The sequence below is a fragment of the Miniopterus natalensis genome, chromosome 12 (genome assembly GCF_054644295.1).
Source record: "Miniopterus natalensis isolate mMinNat1 chromosome 12, mMinNat1.hap1, whole genome shotgun sequence".
Classification (NCBI taxonomy): domain Eukaryota; kingdom Metazoa; phylum Chordata; class Mammalia; order Chiroptera; family Miniopteridae; genus Miniopterus; species Miniopterus natalensis.
In genome coordinates this window covers 69,800,385-69,818,480 of record NC_142092.1, presented here as the reverse complement: position 1 = coordinate 69,818,480, position 18,096 = coordinate 69,800,385, and the positions used below count along the sequence as shown (strand labels likewise).

The window sequence follows — 18,096 nt, the reverse complement described above, 5'->3', positions numbered from 1 at the left end:
GTGAGACCCTAATTTTACTCCGCAGTCCCATCAGCAGTTAGGGGAAAGGCGAGGGCGGGTCCTCTGTCTGGGCTACAGTGTTGGGCGCCCCGATCTGGCTGGATTGGGAGTTCAGTCTCCACCCAGGAGAGGAGCTCTGAACTCCTCCAAGTAAAAGAAAACTTAGGCGGGGTGAGCTGCAAGTTTTTTCTTTTTTAAAACCCGAAATGAGCAAACCGGGGTCCCCTCCGCACGAATTCCTGGAAGGCGGCTGGGTGCGGGCACCTGGGGCAGGGAGAGTGGAATCAGGGTGGGCCCGGGGCTCCCAGGCCGGCCCGCGCCCCTCTGCGCGCTCTCGCCGAGGGATCGGGGGCGCCGAGCCCGCCCCACGTCCGCTCCCGCCCGGGGCCAGCCCCTTCCTCGCCGAGACTCGCCCGCTGTCCCCACCCCCTCGCCCGCGGCGCCCAGTGGGAGGCGGGGGCCGGTCTGGCCGAGCCCAGCGCCGGGCTCTGATTTGCTGCGGGCTCCGGGGATCGACAGCCTCTTCGGGTGCCTTCCAGGAGAGAGGGAGGGAGGAACCCGGGAAAAAAGTGCTCGGCGCCCAAGGCGAGGTCCGCACTCCTAGTCCCCGCGGCTGGCTCAGGACCTCACTCGAGCGGAGCGCCCACGGAGAACGGGTCGCGCGGGGCGGCGGCGGCCAGGGGAGACGAGCGGGAGTCGGAGGAGTTGGAGGAGGCGAGGGCTAGCGAGCCGAACGGGGTCCGGCCGCCCCGCGGGCCAAGGTCGAGCCCTCCTGCCCTGGGGCCGGTGCGCCCGCAGACCCCTGCCGGAGAGCCACTGCCACAAAGAGAACGGGCCGGCGCCTGCTCCCCATGACTTCCTGAGGTCTTGACCGCCCCGCCGAGTCCGCCGCCCGGGCCGAGCCCCGCGCCTCCGAGCGTCCCCGCGCGCCCCGCCCCGCGCCCCGCCGGCATGGACGTCCACACCCGCTGGAAAGCGCGCAGCCCGCTCCGTCCGGGCGCCCAGCTGCTGTCCCCGCCGCCGCCGCTGTTGCTGCTGTTGCTGCTGCTGTGGGCGCCGCCTCCGAGCCGCGCAGGTAAGGGCGCCGGTGCGCCCGGGCGCGAGGGGCGCCGGCGGGGCTGCGGGACGCGGCGCGGGCCGGGCGCGGCTGTCACCGGGCGCCGGCCGCTGGCCTCTCCGCGCTCGCTCGGCGTTCCTCCCTTGGCTGTGGAATGCACTGGCCAAGGCTCCGAATGCCATTAGTTGGGGGCCCTGGAGAGGGAGACGCGCCAGCACAATGCCCCGCGCGCGCGCCAAGCGCGCAGGCCGGGTGGGGCTGTCCCGCGAACCTGGGGCCGGCTGCGTGTGGGATCAGCCAGAGGGTTGCCCTCGAGACCGTCAAACTTTTTTGTTCAGGAACTTTGCATTCTCTGTCTCACATCCCAGCTTTGGCCCGCACAGCCCTGCAGAACTTCCTCTCCTGAAAACCGGGAAGGGTCGCCCCCTAGAGTCGCAGTCTGTCAATTCTTGGGGTGGGGGACGCTGTGGGGAATCCCAGAAGCTTGAGCCCCCAGCCCTGCACTTGCCCCCAAGAGCACTCTCCCTCTGCCTCTGGACCCCGCTGGCTCTTTGCTTCGTCAGGTTTACTGGGCCTCTTGCAGCCCTGGCCACCTAAGTGTTCAGTGGCCCTGGGAGCCCTGGAGGGTGGTGGACCAGCCCTGCTCCTAATCCCACCCGAGCCCCCTGACTCCCTGGCAGGCAGGTTTTTCCTGGGTTTGCCCCCAGAGACGAGTCGGTGGAGCAAAGCCAGGAGATGGCCTTGGAGCTTGGACTCAGCGGTTTATATGATGTACAGCCGTAGGCTCCTTCCGCCAGAGGTCTGCCCTTAGAAGGAGCCCTCTCCCGTGGGAGCTGGCGCTGACCGAATGCCTGCAGGATTCGTGGCAGCTCCCACCCCGCGTCCTGATTGGACAGTGGCTTTCTAAGCATCATCGTTGCTGGTTACCTACAGGATGGGTCTTCACACGCCTTCGAACATTGGCCCCCAAGGCCCTAGAAGGTCACCCAAGTCCCCATTAACAGGTGGGGAGACAAGGCTCAGAGCTATGGGTAAAAGTGACAGGCAGAGGGATGGGGCAGTGGGCTCAGGCTGGCTGTCCCCTGAGAAGGTACCACCTCGCCACCTTCCCCTTCTCTGCTTTGTAATTTGAAGATATACGGGAAGAATCAGTTTCCATGTTTTACTTGCCAATGAAGATAGTCTTCTCCTTTTTCCTGGCGCAGTGAGTGCTTGTTGGGCCAAGGAGGGTGAGCAGGAGTCAGGATATCCAGCCCATTGGGGGCTGGGGAGGGGAGGGGAGCCTGCCTGGCACAGGGACCTGGGGTCTACCCCTGGGCTGCCACGATGGTGTCCGCAAGCCTGAGCTAGCTGGCTCTGTTTCTCCCTGGTCCAGTGAATGTGGGGGACAATAGCAGCCTCCAGGAAAGTGGTGTTCATCCGGGTGGGGATGTGGTCAGGGGACCCCATGGCACCCAGGGACTTAGCCCTGTCCCAGCTCCTCTGTTGGGCTTTGTCTCAGGAACTCAGGAGGGAACTGACCAGGGGAGTTGTCACCCCCAAAAAACTGGGGTTGGGCGCGTTGGCTGCGCAGTGTGCAGAGCATGCATTTGCCCGGGTTTGGGGTTGGCTGTTTGCTCCCCATCTCTGTCCCCTGCCCATCTCCCCTGCTTCCTCTTTGATTTCCCTTCCTAACCGAGGGGCAGCCGTGGAAGCCAAAGCCTGGAGGTGGACCCTGGCTGTGGAGCTGGACATTTTTGCTTTTGTCTAAAAGATGTTAGAAGCACGTGAAGAAGTCACCTCTCTGGCGGGGTCCACTGACCTCTCTCCACCACCCAGGGTGGGACCATTTGGAGCCATCCTGGGTATGTGGCCAGAGAGGGCGGCTGTCCACTTGAGACGCAGGGAGGCGGGAGGGGTCATCAGCCGGCGCCTTTCCTCCTCCCCGTTTTGGGGTGTGCCAGATGTTTTCTGGGTTTTCTCTGAACATGGCTCTTTTTCCTACCTTTTTCTTGGCCACGTGTGCGTAGGAATGAAAAGTAAGATTGCATTTGGGGCCGTTTAACATTGTAACGGGCAAAAGAGAGTATGTGAAATGAAACATGACCCCAATATTTGGAAATTGAGGTCATCTCCTCCACATGTCATTGGTTGGACCCAGTCACGTGATTGCTTTTTGCAATAATTTGTGGGAAGAATCGTCCAAGTTTGGTGGGACTTGACTGAGATCAAATGGTTAAATTTCCTCTGACTCAATCAAGTTGGCTGGGAAGACATCCTTTCCATCCCCCCCGCTTCTCCCCATAAAAGAACAGTCGGTGGGAGGAGCTGGGAGCCAAGTCCATTCCGAAGCCCTTTCCCGCATCTGCTCCAGATTTTGGTGGCTGGAGAGGTTGGAGCTGTGGTCACTGCCCAGCAGCTATGACCACCCAGCAGTGGCCCGGGGCAGGCGCTTCTTCCCCTGGCCGAGGTTCAGAGTCCCTTCTCTGATTCGCTTGCTTCAGGCCTGTTCCTGGGGTGCTGGCCAGAGCCTGTCCCGTTACCCCACCCTTCAGATATTTCTGGATTCTCACCACGGCCACGCCCTTAGCCAAGCACAGCTGATGCCTGCCTGCCCCGCCCCTGCCTTTTGGTTGTCTGGCCCTGTCTCCCATTGTCCCTGCCTCATCCCTGGGTCACAGACCTTTTTGGGTGGAGCAGAGGCTTGTGGGGAACAGACACCCATTGCTCTCAGCCCCACTTAATAACAGTGACAGTGATGGCGGGCAGACTAGCTTTGAGCCCTGGAGGGTCAAAGATAAGTCACTAGACCCCTGAGGCACTGGGTTCACCTAGAACAGGGCAGGTTCCTGCCTCTTCGGAGACCATTGCACATGGGAACAATTGTAAGGAATTTGCTGGCACTTGCCTGGCCGTGCTAAGCCCCGTGCCCACATCATCTCGTTGGACCCTCACACAGCCTTCAGTCAGGGAGGTGCTGACTGGTGCTTTGAGAGGCCCGGGAATGGGGGAGCAGGGGACCCAGATTCTGCTAACCTCTGGGCCCCGAGTGAGCTTCTCCCTTCTTCCTACCCTGCAAGGCCAGGCCTCAGTGCCTTTGACTTGTCAGGATTTTACCTTCTCTCTACATCCGTTTATCCCCTGGGAGCCCCTAGGAGAGGCCCAGTGAGTGCCCTGAGCTGCAGTCCAGGCCTAGGAGCCCAGCCCAAATATGGCCCTGGGGTGGGGAAGGGTTCTGTTTGGCCAGCAGAGGTTTTCAGTTCCTCCCTCCTTTCCTTTCCTTTCCTTTCCTTTCCTTTCCTTTCCTTTCCTTTCCTTTCCTTTCCTTTCCTTTCCTTTCCTTTCCTTTCCTTTCCTTTCCTTTCCTTTCCTTTCCTTTCCTTTCCTTTCCTTTCCTTCCTCTTTCCCTCCCTCCTTCCCTCCCTCCCTTCCTCCCTTCCTTCCATCTTTTTTATTGGAATGCCTTCCAGGGGCACCGGCTGCCTGCAGTCTCCACCACTCCTTGTCTTTAACCATGCCCTTCTCTCACCTGCATGGTCTGCTGGCTTCTGAAGCCTTTTGCCTTTGCACCCTGGCCTGGAGGGTTACTAAAGATACAGGTGAAGGTGGCAGGTCCTCGCTCCAGGAGCTTACAGTCAAACGGGAGGCACACATGTGGACATGGCTCATTTCACTTGTCGTTTTCATGCCCAGTGTCCCTTTAAAGCAGTCCAGGAGGGTTGGCTACATTGGGGAGATCTGGGGAAGCTTCCTGGAGGAGGTGACCCTAAACTTGGCCTTTCCCCGCCCCATCTTCCCTTTCCTTCAATCTCAGAAGTGCACCAAAGTGTCTCCTTAGCAGGTCCCCTCATCCACCTCTGGGTTTAGTCTGGCCCTCCCTCCTTCCTGGCAGGACATTCTGGGCTCTGCTGCAGGACTCTCCTGGGCCTGGCTGCTTCTCTCTGCTGGAAAGCCCCTCATTAACTTGGCTGACAGGCTGTCCCCAGCTCCACGCTTGTCCTAGGAGAGCTGGGCCAGCAGAAGTGGCTGCTGTAAGAAAGAGGGAGTCTCCAAGGGGGAAAGTGGGAGACCTGGGGGTTCCTTAACCCTTTCTCCACCCCTGCCTGTGAGGTTGGGTGTTCTGAAGACACTGACAGCCTTGGCTGGGAGTGTGGGGGCCCCTGTGCTGGGTGACAGGCAGTTGGGTGTGGGAGGGGACAACCCTTGGCAACCAGATGTCAAACCCCAGGGGCAGTGTGGGCAGTTGAGAAGTCAGTGCACACTGAGTTTCTCTTTCTCTGAGAGACACTGGGGGTTGGCTGGTCTGGGGCCAGTCACTGGGCCTCAGCCTTCCCCTCTGGAAAACGGGGAAAATCAGATAACTTGCTCTGAGGGTGGCTGTGAAGGCTGATTGAGGTGACACCTGGAAAGAGCGCTGCGGGGCGCCTGAGATGCAGTGAGCACCTGGCCTCTGTTTTTGGTGGCATTTTTGCAAAAAGGAGAGGCACGGTGTTGCTACAATCCACTTTCTGTGTAAGTGTTCAGGAGGAGCACCACGGGGGAGGTGTGTGCGTCCTTGGAGGCTCCAGTCAACAGAGAGACCCCGAGGGCTCTGCTGTCCGCAAGCCGACTGGGTCTGGCTGCTCCCTCACTGTCCTCGGCCCCTCATCTGCTTGGTGGGTCTGCTTCCTCTGGGGTGCTGGCCAGAGCCTGCCCCGTTACCCCACCCTTCAGATATTTCTTGTCTTGTAGAGGTCACACGAGGCAACATGTGTGGGAATGTTTCACAAGCCTATTTGAGGTCGCATGTGTGTGTGTGAGCACGTGCATGTGTGGATGTGTGGGTTCACGTGGACCCATGTGTCTGTGTGTGTTTGTGGGTATACACGCGTGAATGAGCGTGCCCATGCACATGCAGGCACGTGCACATGTATACACATGGTCTCCCGAGGTGCTCCTGCAGGCAGGGATGCTGTTTGGGGAGGTCCTGTCAAAACGACATTTCTCCCCTTACCATGTCCCACCCTGCCGTTTGGGCGAGGCAGGGAGGAAACGTGGCCATGGAGCCTGCTGGCCACCACGAGGCTGTGGGTCCCGCCGCAGGGCCAGCTGGGCCAGCTGGATCTGATAATTTGTCAAGTCTTTTTTTACTCACAGGAGGGCAATGTTATATTATGGCTTCTGCCTTCCCCTCTATTTATATTTCCATATAATCCGCTTTGCTGGTGTCAGCACTTTGCCAAATGTTAGTCTGAAGATTTCTGGACCAGCTGGAGGCCCTGAGATCCCGAAGGCGGGCCTGGCTTTGGCCCTTCTCATGGGCAGAGCTGCCTCCGCCATGGGATGCGGCATGAAGCCCAGGGCGTGGGGCAATGGTCAGGGGCAGGCGGCCAGGGTTCGGGTCCTGGCACCACTCCTACTTGCTGTGCAGTTAGCTTCCCATACCTCAGTTTCCCTAGCTGTAAGAAGGGGGTGATGATGGTAACTCCCGAAACATTCTGTGAGGGTTCAAATGTATAACATGTAGGAAGCACAGAGTAAGCCCTGTTATCACTGTTATGTCCTTCCTGGGCCCCGAGGCAGCAGAAGGCAGGGGGCCTGGGGACAGGCACTGAGCTCCTGGCTCTGGTCTCTGGCTGGCCGTGTGTCTCTCTTTTTCTAATGAACAGTCACACCAGTGCCTCCCACATGGGGTAAGCATGAGAAGAGATGACACAGACAGTGTCCCCCCATGAGTTTATCTCATCTCTCACTCTGACTTCTATGGTTCTGACCTCTGGCATGGGGGCACATCATTGGGCGATTGTGGGCGCACCACATTGCCCACGCTCCTCCCTGACCTCCTCAGGCCACCTCCACTTTACTAGGAGCAATTGGGGTCCAGACATAGGATGGACCTGCCCACATCCTACCTCCTGGACATGACCGGGGTGACGACTGATGCATTGGAGGGGTGCGTTCCAGGGTGGGCACAGGTGGAGCTCCAACGCTGTGTGAGCCAGGCCAGCCCCAGGCGGCTGGAGAGCAGTTTGTAAAATGAATGAATGAATGAATGAATGGATGTGTGCGGGTGCCTGGCGTGGGTAATGGAGTAACTTTGTGTTATACACGTCACATAGTCTAAGCTGTCATCTCATCAGCTTCGACTCACCCACTAGTTTTTCTGGCAGAATCCCAACCTAAGTAATAACCCCACACTCGGAGTAAATGTTGCCACTCTTTGGTGACTCAGACCTAAGAAATGGAACCGCAGTCTGACCCACTTTTCTCCATAGTTCATGATACAGAGCTTCATTGTACAGAAATCCAGCCTGCTTCCTGCGATGTCTTTGCGCAGGAAATGGGGGTTCCCCTATTTTTTCCTAGATCTGTGTTATTTTGAGGAAATTCACTTTTCTGTTCTTTCCTGCCAGCATCTTGGTCATAGGGATTCTAATAAAATCTTTTTGAAAAAATAAATGCCACAAAATGATATCAGAATGTGTGTATGTAGCAGTGTGGTTTAAATGTCAAGACTCTGGCCCTTGCATTGAAATAAATAGCAGTCTCACAATGAAAAAGAGCTTTAACCTCAGTGGAAAGTGGGAATGATTGTCTTCCCTTCTGCTGGCAGTAGGGTGGTGGGGGGTAATGAAGAGGGGCGCTGGGCCTAGGGTGGTGATCTGGGCTCCTAGGAGTTTCTCTCCTGTAGAGAGATCTAGACGCTGGCCCTTGTGTAGAGAACCTGCGAGTGACAGTAGCTCTGCTTGAAGCGTTTGTGGCCCTCCGACTCAAGTCAGGCCTGTGCTGGGCACAGGAAGCAGGTGCGCAGATGAGCAACAGGTGAGCTTTCCTGCTCTACAGGAGCTTCTGGCGCAGTGAGGGCGTCGGACCCCTGAACAGGCAGTTGCCCCCAGTGCAGTGCAAGGTGGGAGGTAGAGAGACATGTACCATCAAATAGGGCCAATCCGAGGAAGCCACCTGCGAGACCCTGGGCGCCAGACATTCACGGGGAGGCACCTGCCAGCTCCCAAAGGGCGCTGGCCGATCAGAGGAGGCACCTGCCGGCACCAGTGGGGGCTGGCCAATCAGAGGGAGGCAATCGACGGCAACGGTGGGTGCTCGCCAATCATAGGGAGGCAATCGACGGCAACGGTGGATGCTCGCCAATCGGAGGGAGGCAATCGACAGCAACGGTGGGTGCTCGCCAATCGGAGGGAGGCAATCGACGGCAACAGTGGGTGCTCGCCAATCAGAGGGAGGCAGCTGCCAGCACCATGGGGCTCTGGCCAATTGAAATGAGCCTGCTTTGCCAGGGCGTGTGGCTTCTAGGTGAGTTTGAAGGGAGGCATCCCTTGGCACTTTTCCCAGGGCACTTCCTCTGGCTCCTGTGGGTATTTAGCCAGATCGCTTCGGGGTGTTACATGTGGAGTGCTCATGATCCTCACTCCAACCGTGGACCAGGTGGGGTTGGTCCCATTCTACAGGTATGTAAGTGGAGGCTCTGCGAGCCCAGCTGGCAGGAAGGAATGACAGTGGCCCTCAGCCGCCCAGTGGAAAGCACACACCTGCCCCCGTTTTGTGTGGGTCGTTACTGTCGTGTGTACCGATGGAAGTTGCCATCTCAGAGCCAGGGGAGGGGGCTTCACAGCTTCAGCTTTTGGTTGCTGTGGGAGACCTGCACTTCAGAAAGAGATGCATGGCCCCTGCCAAGGGTGAGTGCAGCCTCGGAGCCCTTCGGTGCTCGCCTTTTCCGCTGTGGGTTCGTCTTGTAAACGTCAAAGGTTTCTTCTTTGGGGGGACAGAAGGGCACTTGGGGCCCTGGCCCACGTGGGTCAGTGGCGTGGGGAGAAGTGGCTGGCCCAGAGCCCTGAACAGGAGGCGCAGTGAGGCGGATGGGAGCAGGAAAGACGAGCTGCCTCACAGCCCTGTGCCCAGAGTTCAGTCTGATTTGGGTGCTGGAGCAACGTTTGCAAGGTACCCTTTGGGGAGATGTTCTCTCCCATCCTTATGTTCTCTCTGGGGGGTGAAGTTACCGTGATCTGTGTTTGCTGCTAGTTTTCTTTTGCTTCCCCGTTTTCTGTTTTCTTTGAGGAGAATCTGGGATGCCTAGGGCCCCCAGTTTCCTTTTCTGTGCTGTTTCTGGGTTTTCCTCCTGGGACAGGAGGTGAAAGACACATCCTCCGTGTCCAGCGTTCCTTGTAGACGCAGCTTTCTTGTTTCTGAGCAAAGAGTTGCCGTGTCCCGGTTGGTTTTATGCAAAGCAGGACACACGGACACTGCATCTTCTCACACCTTTAGGACATGTTAACCTCGAGGAGGTGGGGCCAAGAGCACTCCCTTGGAGAGAAATGCAGGAAACAGGATTCCTAAATGTGGTGACTTTCCAGGGAATTATTATTGTGATTTAGGTTCAGAGTTTACATAAAGGCCGTTTAGCACAGAAAGTAGCGTGTGGGCAATGGCCGTGTTTCAGCTGGACTCTGGGAACCGCTGGAGCAACCTGGGCGCTCTGAGTGCTGGGGCTGCATTCAGAAGGGGCGGGCGCGACGCGTGTGGGCGGTGCGGTGGGCGGTGCGGTGGTTGGTGCCGTGCGGTGCCTGCGGGTGGAGAGGTGGGCGGAGCGGTGGGCAGGCCCTGATGAGTGATGCCACTCCACGGGGAGGACCTGAGGACCAAAATCAGTGGAGGGCGTGTGTGAGGGAGGGCCCCTCAAGGACCATCCTTCCTCCCTCACCTGAAACAGGTTGAGTGCGGGGTTTCAGCCTAAATGATGGGAGGTGGGAGGGCACCTACAAGGGGATGAGTGCCCGGAGGGGAGAGAGGTGCTCCCTGTGGGGTGAGGTCTTTCTTCTCCTAAGGGAAGGCTGTTATTCTGCCAGGGGGACTGAGGGGTAGGGAAGGTGAGCTTCAAGAGGAGGCCTAGCGCAGCCAGGCCTCAATCCACCCCCCACCCCCCCTTTCCATTAGCCTGTCCTCACACGCCCTGCAGTGCCATGGGCCCCTCCGTGTGGACGGGCTCCCACCTCCCCTTCCTGGGGCAGGGCCTGGCCGATTACAAACAGCTGCCTGGCCTGGGAGCAGGGTTTACAGACACTGGGAAGGCCATTTTCCAAGGGTGGGAAGGCACATGTGGGGGTTCTTTTGCAGCCTAGAGAACTGGAAGAAGGGAGGGCAGGGGTCCACTTGACTGTCCTGCAGGCTCTCGGCTCTACCCACTGCTTTGCCATCAGGAGGAGGTCCGCTGAGGGATGGTCAGGCTCTGGACCTGGGGGTGAGGGGCAGCTGGGCTCCGTGCGGGCCCTGGGGTCCCCGGCACTCTCCAAGGCCTCTGCTGAGTCTAACAGCTGAAAAGTGAGTTAGAGTAGAAAGAACATATGACACACGAGGGAGACAGTTAGCTTGAAGGTAAAGAATAAGATTCTCTGGGACCCTCCCTCCCTCCCTCCCTCCCTCCCTCCCTCCCTCCCTCCCTCCTTCCTTCCTTCCTTCCTTCCTTCCTTCCTTCCTTCCCCCTTAGTGCTTTCATTTCACATATTGTTTTATCCTGATGACATCTTTCCAAGGTAAGAGATGTCATCTGCCCTTTTACAGGCCCACAGAAGCCCCACAGCTAGTACAGAGTTGGAGCATCAGAGTCACAGAAATTTGGTTTGTTTAACCTCTTGGGAACAGGTATGATGCTTAGAGTCTGAGTGAGGTGGGGTCTTCGCCTCCTCAGAAGCACAGTCACTTTTTCCCTTTTCTCTGGGGTCTTTATCCCAGCAGGGGGCTGAGAGAGAAGGAAGGTGGTGAGACCTGAGGACCACCACGGGTGACCTCCCTCCCTCATTTGTCTCCTTGGGCCCGGTCAGTGGTGCATGCTGGGGCCTGGTCTATTGAGAAAGCAGTGCTTTTGGGGCCTGTCATTGGGTACCCACTTTCCAAAGCCACCTGAGTCTTGGGCCCCCCGGTGTCATCCTCACACGTCTCAGATGACATCTGTGGGATTAGATTTTGAGCCCTGCATCCAGCTGCGAGCAGAGTATGTGTATAGGGTTGAGCTGCCTTGCTCTGAGTCATTTTTTCCATTTTAGTGGGAAGGAAAGAGTGATAGGAGAGGGATTATAGCCAGGTAGGTCTTGTCTGTTTAACATCAGTTGACATACGATGAAAGAGATGTGTGCGAATCGGTGCCAGCAAGCCAAATGTTGTAGCAGATAAGGTGGGGAGCGCGTTAGGGAGCCCCCCTCTGAGGGCAGGGTGGGGCTGAGCAATCCATCAGGTGATCCAAGAGTTAAGCTGGTTAAGAAGGAATCTGGACCCAGGCATGATCCACATCTTTAAACCATCAGCATTTCAGAAAAGAAAAACCCTGAGAGAAGCAGTGCCCCGAGGCCCGCTTTTGGAGCCTGCCCCTTTTCATATTAGCAAAATGCCTGTGATGAGTCTGAGAACCCAGGGAGAGCCCGAAGGCTTTCCAAGGACCAGGCTCAAAGGAGTTCTACTCTTGGTTTTCCCTTAACAAGGATCATGAGTCCTGGAGAACTGTCAGATCCCTCAGAAATTTTGCTACTCTGGTTGCCCCCACTGCATGGCCCAGATGGATTCTACTGGGAAAAGTTAGGGAATTTCAATTTTTTAAAAATCAAGGGAATAGGGCTTATCCTGCATATGTGGTCCTAGACATTTCTAGTTGTAGGTCACTTCAGTAGGCAGAATCCACAGCGAACAGTGGGATTCTGTTCACTGTAATGACATTGGCACGTCAAATTTCAAGACCAAGGTTTGGGAGTGCTTCACCCAGAGGCCAGGAGCCATATTGCACCCCAGCTCCCCTGGACACTATGAAAACCTGGGCATGGCCTCGGGCCTGGTGCTTCAGCACTGTCCTGGTATGACCTCAAAAAAGTCATCTTTCTCCCATGCCTCAGTTTCTTCATGTGTCAATTGGAGCTGAGATGTCTACCTCATAAGTTTGTGGTGAGAATTTAAGGAGGCACAGTTTAGACCTCCACAATAACGGGGTCTCTCTGGATTTCTGTTGTATCTCTCAGTGTCTGCAGCATAGGAGGGGCTCAATAAATAGCTGTGGGGTTGACCTGAAGGTGTTTTCTAAACTCCGAGGATATTGGCTGACCCCATTTGAGCTGGGTCTCCGAAGCAGGGTGGGCAGACGTGAGGAGGCCTGGGCCATCTTGGGGGTGGGTGGAGGGTACCTCACTGTCTGGCAGAGGTGGGTAGTCTGGGCTTGATGTCCCTAGAGAGGCTTGAGGAGACAGGAAACTGAGATTTTGCCCAGGGCCATTCTGGCATTTGGTCAGGGTGCTTGGTCCAGGGAACATGGCCAGCAGTGTTTGCTGGATTGGAGTCTGTGGGCTCAGGGCTCTGCTGGTTGTCCCACACTGACATTAATCTGGACTAGGCGATGAGCCACTAGTCTTCACTTAGCAATCTGAACCACCAGATCTCTCAAGGGACCCCAAGCAAATGACCAGATTGTGGCAGGATGTGTGTGTGTGACGTGTGTGCCTAAGCAGGTGTGAGCACCCACCTGATTTCTGGCGTCTCCAGTCCCCCAGGCACACAGCTGGCTGAGGCACTGAAGGCCCCCTGTGTTTTGGCTGCTTTAGACTCCTGACTTCCTACTGCCTCCAACAACCCCGTGAGGTCAGGGAGAGTTTGTCCAGGTGACTCAGCTAATAAGGAAAGCAGACCTGAGAATTGAACATGGGCCCCTGTGGCTCCCGGGTCACCCCTCTGCAGCACCCCTCTTCTTGCCAACACCCCCCCATCCCTTCATCTTCCAGATGCTTTTCCCGGTGTTCACCCTGCTTCTTAGCTCTAATATCTCCAGATGAATCTTTCCAGGCCCCTTTGCCTTAGGCTCCTTTAATCCAAGGATTAATTCTCTTACCCTGTAGATAACTTCCAGAAACTTTCAGCCCTGTTTTGGAATTCTTTAAATACCGTCAGCTCCACCCACCCTTCTTCAGACCCCGTCTTCACCCTGAGCCCTTACCTTGAACTGCTCTGATCTCCAGGACTCCCAGGGGGTGATGGATGGCTCCAGGTTGTCGCCTCCCACTCTCTCACCTGCACTCAACCAGCAGCCCCCTCCCTGGGATGGCTGCTCTTGCAGAGTCTGGGCTGACTCTTCTGTGTTTGCCTCTTGGTTTCCATGATCTAGCCTTCCCAGTGCTGAATTTAAGCCCCAACAAAAGCACTAGCTCTAGGCATGTGCCTTTTCCCATAAACTTTGATGCCTGGTCAATATCTTGGCCAAACAAAATAAAACAAAACAAAACAAAAAACCCCACCTTCTGAAATGGGGTAGTCTGGTCTCTTTCCAGTCACTTGTGAAAATATCTCCTGATCTGATTTCTCCGGTAGTAAAGCAGCCAGTGATAACTGTGCCCCGGAATGGGCCCTGACATCTGCTGTTCTGAGCAGCCACCCACCTCTGGGGTATGTCAGGCTTGACGCTGAGCACATTCTTCTCTGACGACTCCTCGCTTACTGTCCAGATCTTTCCTTTCCAGTGTGTCTTCCCGGCGCCCTGGGAGGCTCCGGGCCGGTGTTTCCAGGCGGGCCGTGCCAGCTGGGCAGGCTGAGCTCTCAGCATCCCCCTGACACCGGCCAGGTGCGCAGTGCTTCCTGCCCAGGGCCTGCCCAACCTCCCCGACAGGGACATTCCCAGGGCTGGTGTGGGACAGAGCCCTGCTGGAGGAGCTTCTGGGACTCTCACTTCATCGCGGCCCTTGGCCCTCTCTCCCCAGCCTTGTTCCCAGACTCGGCTGGAAGGGGAAGAGGGGCTGTGGGGCCTCAGTTTGGATGGAAGGCGGTACCCCTGTGAGCCCCTATAGCTGGGAAATGGAGTCCTGGCTCTGTTGTTAACCCTGTCCTCGCTGGGCCGCGGATCCAGCACCTAGGTCTGTAGCTCTGATCTCTGGAGTCATTGCAACGGGAGAAGCTCGCAAACTGAACCTCATACCTGTGTGCACACACCTGCTGCGGGCCCTGCGCCCTGGGAAGCTCCTGCTTGGAAATGCACTGGAAACACAGTTTCTGGGTTAAACCTGGCAGATGCCTTGGTGGGCAGCTACCACCTGGAAGGCACCGGGCACGGCTTTGCCAAGGGGGTGGTGGAAGAGACTGCCTTCCTGAAATGCATGTACTGGGCACCTACTGTCTGCTCTGCCGTGCCAGGCGGATCAGGAGCAACGCTGCTCAAGAGACTCTTGGCCTTTTCCCAGGGAGGGGGCGGCCCTGCCCAGCAAGGCTGACCCGAGGCCTTGGGAACCTGGGCTGCAGTGCTGGGGCCAGTGCTCAGCTGCCCCTGGCTTTCCCAGTCCAGGCCAGTCTCCCCTCCCTCTGCTGCCCTGTTCTCGTGACAGCTCCCCCCACCCCTTGGGAGGAAAAGCAGTGCAAGTTGAGTGCCCGCAACACGGGGGTCAGAGGTCAGATGGAGACCAGCGCTGATGGCATGGGCCGAGCTAGGGGCGGGCTGGCACCGGGTTTCAGCAGCTCAGAGGGCATGTTGGGGCCAGGCTGCCGGGCCCACATGGCCTCATGGTGGTTTGCCTGCAGTTGGGGTTGGGGGTGAGCTCATGCTGCCGGGGCATTGAGGGCACACGCTTCAGACACTCAGAGGATGGACACTGGGCGGGATCAGTGTGAAGGGCTCCCGGCAGCACCAGGCAGGGAAGACTGTCCCTTGGGAGGCCACGGCCACTCGTGGAGAGAGGGGTACCCCTCTCCTTGAGCATGTCCTCCCTCCTTCTCGTCCTTCCTTAATTATTTATATGCTTTTTAATGCAAAAGCATACATTTCATTGAAGTCATTTTGGAAATACAAAAAGTACACAGAAAATAAGAATCACCCATGATCCCCAAGCCCAGATTCAACTGGGTCTAAGGACAAAGGGTGAAGAATGGAAGGAAATGCATGCTGGTGGCGGGTCTGGAAACAGCGGCACAGTCCCACTCAGCCAGGGGCCTTGTCCCCCATGGGCCCTCCCGGAAGGCCAAGGCCTCGGAGGGGGCACAGTCCGATTGGACATTCGCGCTCTCAGGAAGGCGTCGTGCTCTTCCACGACCTCCATGAAGGGCTAATTCGCTTGAAGTGTCTCCTCCTATTGTTGGGCATCGGGCCATTTCCCAGTGTCTGATACTGTAAGTGGCTGTGCGTTGATGAGACATGGTGTCTCAGGATGTCCTGCTTCCACCTCACAGGCTAAGGCTGCCCCTCTTGGACTGCACTGGGGGGGGGGCTAGGTGAGCTGCAGACCCCCCCCTCCCATCCCCTCCCTCTCCCCGCTGTGTGGGGTTGATGGAGGAGGGAGGCCCATGGCTCGGCCTGCTGGGGATGAGGGAGGGAAGCTGGGGCTCCCAGCAGAGCTGGGACCTGGATGGGGCGGGAGCGTGTGTGTGAGAAGCAAGGAAAGCATTCCAGCTGCCAGGAAAATGTAAGATACACGCGTCTTGAGAACCGGGAGGTGGAGAGTCCACATTTCAGGATATTTGGTCATAGATTCAGAGAACTACTGATTTTCCAAATACCTTTGTTAACTTCTCTTGACTATAAAAGTAAAGCTCACTCATTTTAGCAAATTTGGGAAATATAAAGATGCCTTTTTTTTTTTTTCTTGTTTGGGCTGACTGGGTGGCTTATAAACTGCAGACATTTTCTCATTATGGGGGCTGGGGGAGGACCCTATTCCTGTATCACGGTCGGTTTTCATGTGGCCAGATTTCACCATGTGAATTTCTGGAGGACACGGACAGCCCGCAGCCCTTTCCTCACCGTTTCCCCCTTTCATGCCGAGCTCACGGGCAGAACCAGTGTTGTACCCTCCTTAGCCACAGACCCTTCCCGTGTCCTTCCAACCTTTGTAAACGTCCTCACACAAGCATCCCAGCATCCCCATGCTGGACTTACCCTTCCCCTGGGCTGGGTTGGAGGCCCAGTGGTGTCTGTTATAAATGACACTTGGCTGGCCGTCTTCCTGGTCAACCCTTTGTGCCTCTCTGATTGTCTCCTGAGGGTGGATTCCTAGATGGTGATTCATCAGGGCAGCAGGGTCAGAGCCCTTTCACTTCACAGCTGTCTTCCAGGCCACACTCCAGCCTAAATTTACCGCCTGCGCCCTGTTATCCTCAGGTACTGAACCCGGGGGACCCATGTGATAGGATGAGGCCCTCCACCCTCTGTAAGCCAGTCACTCCCCCCTCTCTGCTCCTGGGGGCTGTCCGGGAGCTGTTATTTAATGCTTGGGACTAGGCTTGGCCATCACTGGGCCCGTGGCTTATCCCAGGTCACGTGGGCCTTCAGGGTCACCCCACTTTCCTCATTTGGAGAATGGAACAACACTCTGCCCACGGGGTGGTTCTCAGAAGTTGGATTGTTAATAACAATTATAACACAGGCATTTGAGTTTTAGGTCAGAATTACAGAGAACAAAAGGGAATCTTCTAGAACCTAATAGACAATCAGTAGATGCTAACTGTCTCCCTCCCTGTCTTCAGCTATCTTTGTGTTTGCTGTGTCCCTGCTGTGGACAGTGACATCAGGTCCCGCTGACTGTGGGCCTTCTCTCCACCAAGGCAGTCGTCACCTGGTCGATGAGCTTGCTAGGGGCCTCCACCGTGAAGGTGGGGGTGGGGCTCACGTCTAGGGTGCTGCAGAGCCTCCCCGGGCTGGGGTGGAGCGAGGCGTGGAGGGACAGCTCTGCTCTCCCTTGGGCAGCAGCCTGCCCAGCGAGTCTGGGGCAGTGGGGTGGACTCTTGCCCGTGAATCTTGCAGCAGTAACGTGGGCTCTGCGGAGCTCCACGCACTCTTGTACAGAGGCGCTCTCGGGGGTGCTGAGGGAGGTTTCTGAGCCTGTGACTGTGAAACCTGAGGAGTCTGTCGCTCCCCCGCCTAGAGGGACACCTCAAAACTGGGCTTCATCAACCTACTGAGTGTGGGGTCCAGGCAGTTAGGCTGGGCGGGTGGTGCGGACTCCTGGGTGAGGCCGTGGAAAGCTGCGCTGAGTCCTGCCGCCGGCCTGTGGCGCCTCCTCAGGGGGTTGGTAGCATCGTCGCTCGTTTCATGTCCACGTAGCTGGTGTTGAGTCATAGTCCAGAGCATCTGAACGCTTGCATAGCTCGTCATCAAAACCGCCTTCTGGTCCTGGGGGAAGTGATGCAACCGGTTCCTCCAGAGGGCAGATGCCAGTGCAGAGTTCTACTTGAACCACAGCCGCACCCGCTGGACCAGTGGAGCCCCCCAGGGTCACCCCGCGGCCTGAGCTCTGAACGCAGTGCCATTTGGGGCTGTGGGAGGAACCGTGCGTTTGGTTCGTAAGGGATGCATTAGCCAGACGTTGATTTGTAACAGGAAATATTCCTGTAAACCTCATCTATCATGCTGTTTGCTTTGCTGCGTTTAATAGGTCTTTAACCACCTCCAGGGGCCAGTTTCCTTCTGTTTCTAAAGCTGTCTTTTCTAACGGGAACCTCAAGGCAAGCACCAGCCGATGCCAGTGCCAGGAGGACAGTGGGCCAGCACACACATCGGCCTTTTGTCCACATTTCAGCCCAGAAGGGGGCAAGGGTGACCTGGCCTCGGGCCTGCCGAGGGGCCCTTCGAGGACTCATGGCATGGGGTGGCCCACTTTAAATGCCAGACTCTGGGAAATGTGGCCGTTCCTGAGAAGTGCTGTGTGGTTCAGTTTTATGAAGGCCTGCTAGACACTTGCCCACTCCCAAAACAAAGACCAAAAGGTCTGTGACTTCTGGTCCTGGGGGAAGTGATGTAACCCCCTGAAGTTTTAGGTAGACGTGGAGAGGACAGCTACGTACCTATATAATGCTATCTCCTGCCGGACATTAATTGGCATTTGTTTTTCCATTAATTTGTTAAAAAAGCAATACTCATTCATCATCGAAGTGTTAAAAGCTCAAAAAAGTATAAAGGAGAAAATAAAAATCATAAATTCCTTTCTTGTTTAAGCCATGCTGCTACTGCCGATGGTGTCTATTACATGCTGATAATGCTACTGATGGTGTCTGTTAAGTGCAGCCAGATAAACTACTTGCTGAACATTTTGATGTATTTATTTTCTGGTATTTGTTTTATG

General features: G+C 56.6%; 1 protein-coding gene across 2 annotated transcripts in view; it reads left to right on the top strand.

The window, feature by feature from the left end:
- Positions 1-931: 931 nt before the first annotated feature.
- COL5A1 (collagen type V alpha 1 chain) overlaps positions 932-18,096 on the top strand; it is a 122,145-nt gene continuing 104,980 nt past the window's right edge. The window contains exon 1 of one of the 2 annotated variants that reach the window (XM_087822965.1): positions 932-1,075. In XM_087822965.1, coding sequence (XP_087679091.1) covers positions 952-1,075 — 124 coding nt within the window. In that variant the 5' untranslated portion in view covers positions 932-951. The remainder of the gene's footprint in view (positions 1,076-18,096) is intronic. The other variant, XM_087822964.1, reaches the window with a different exon arrangement.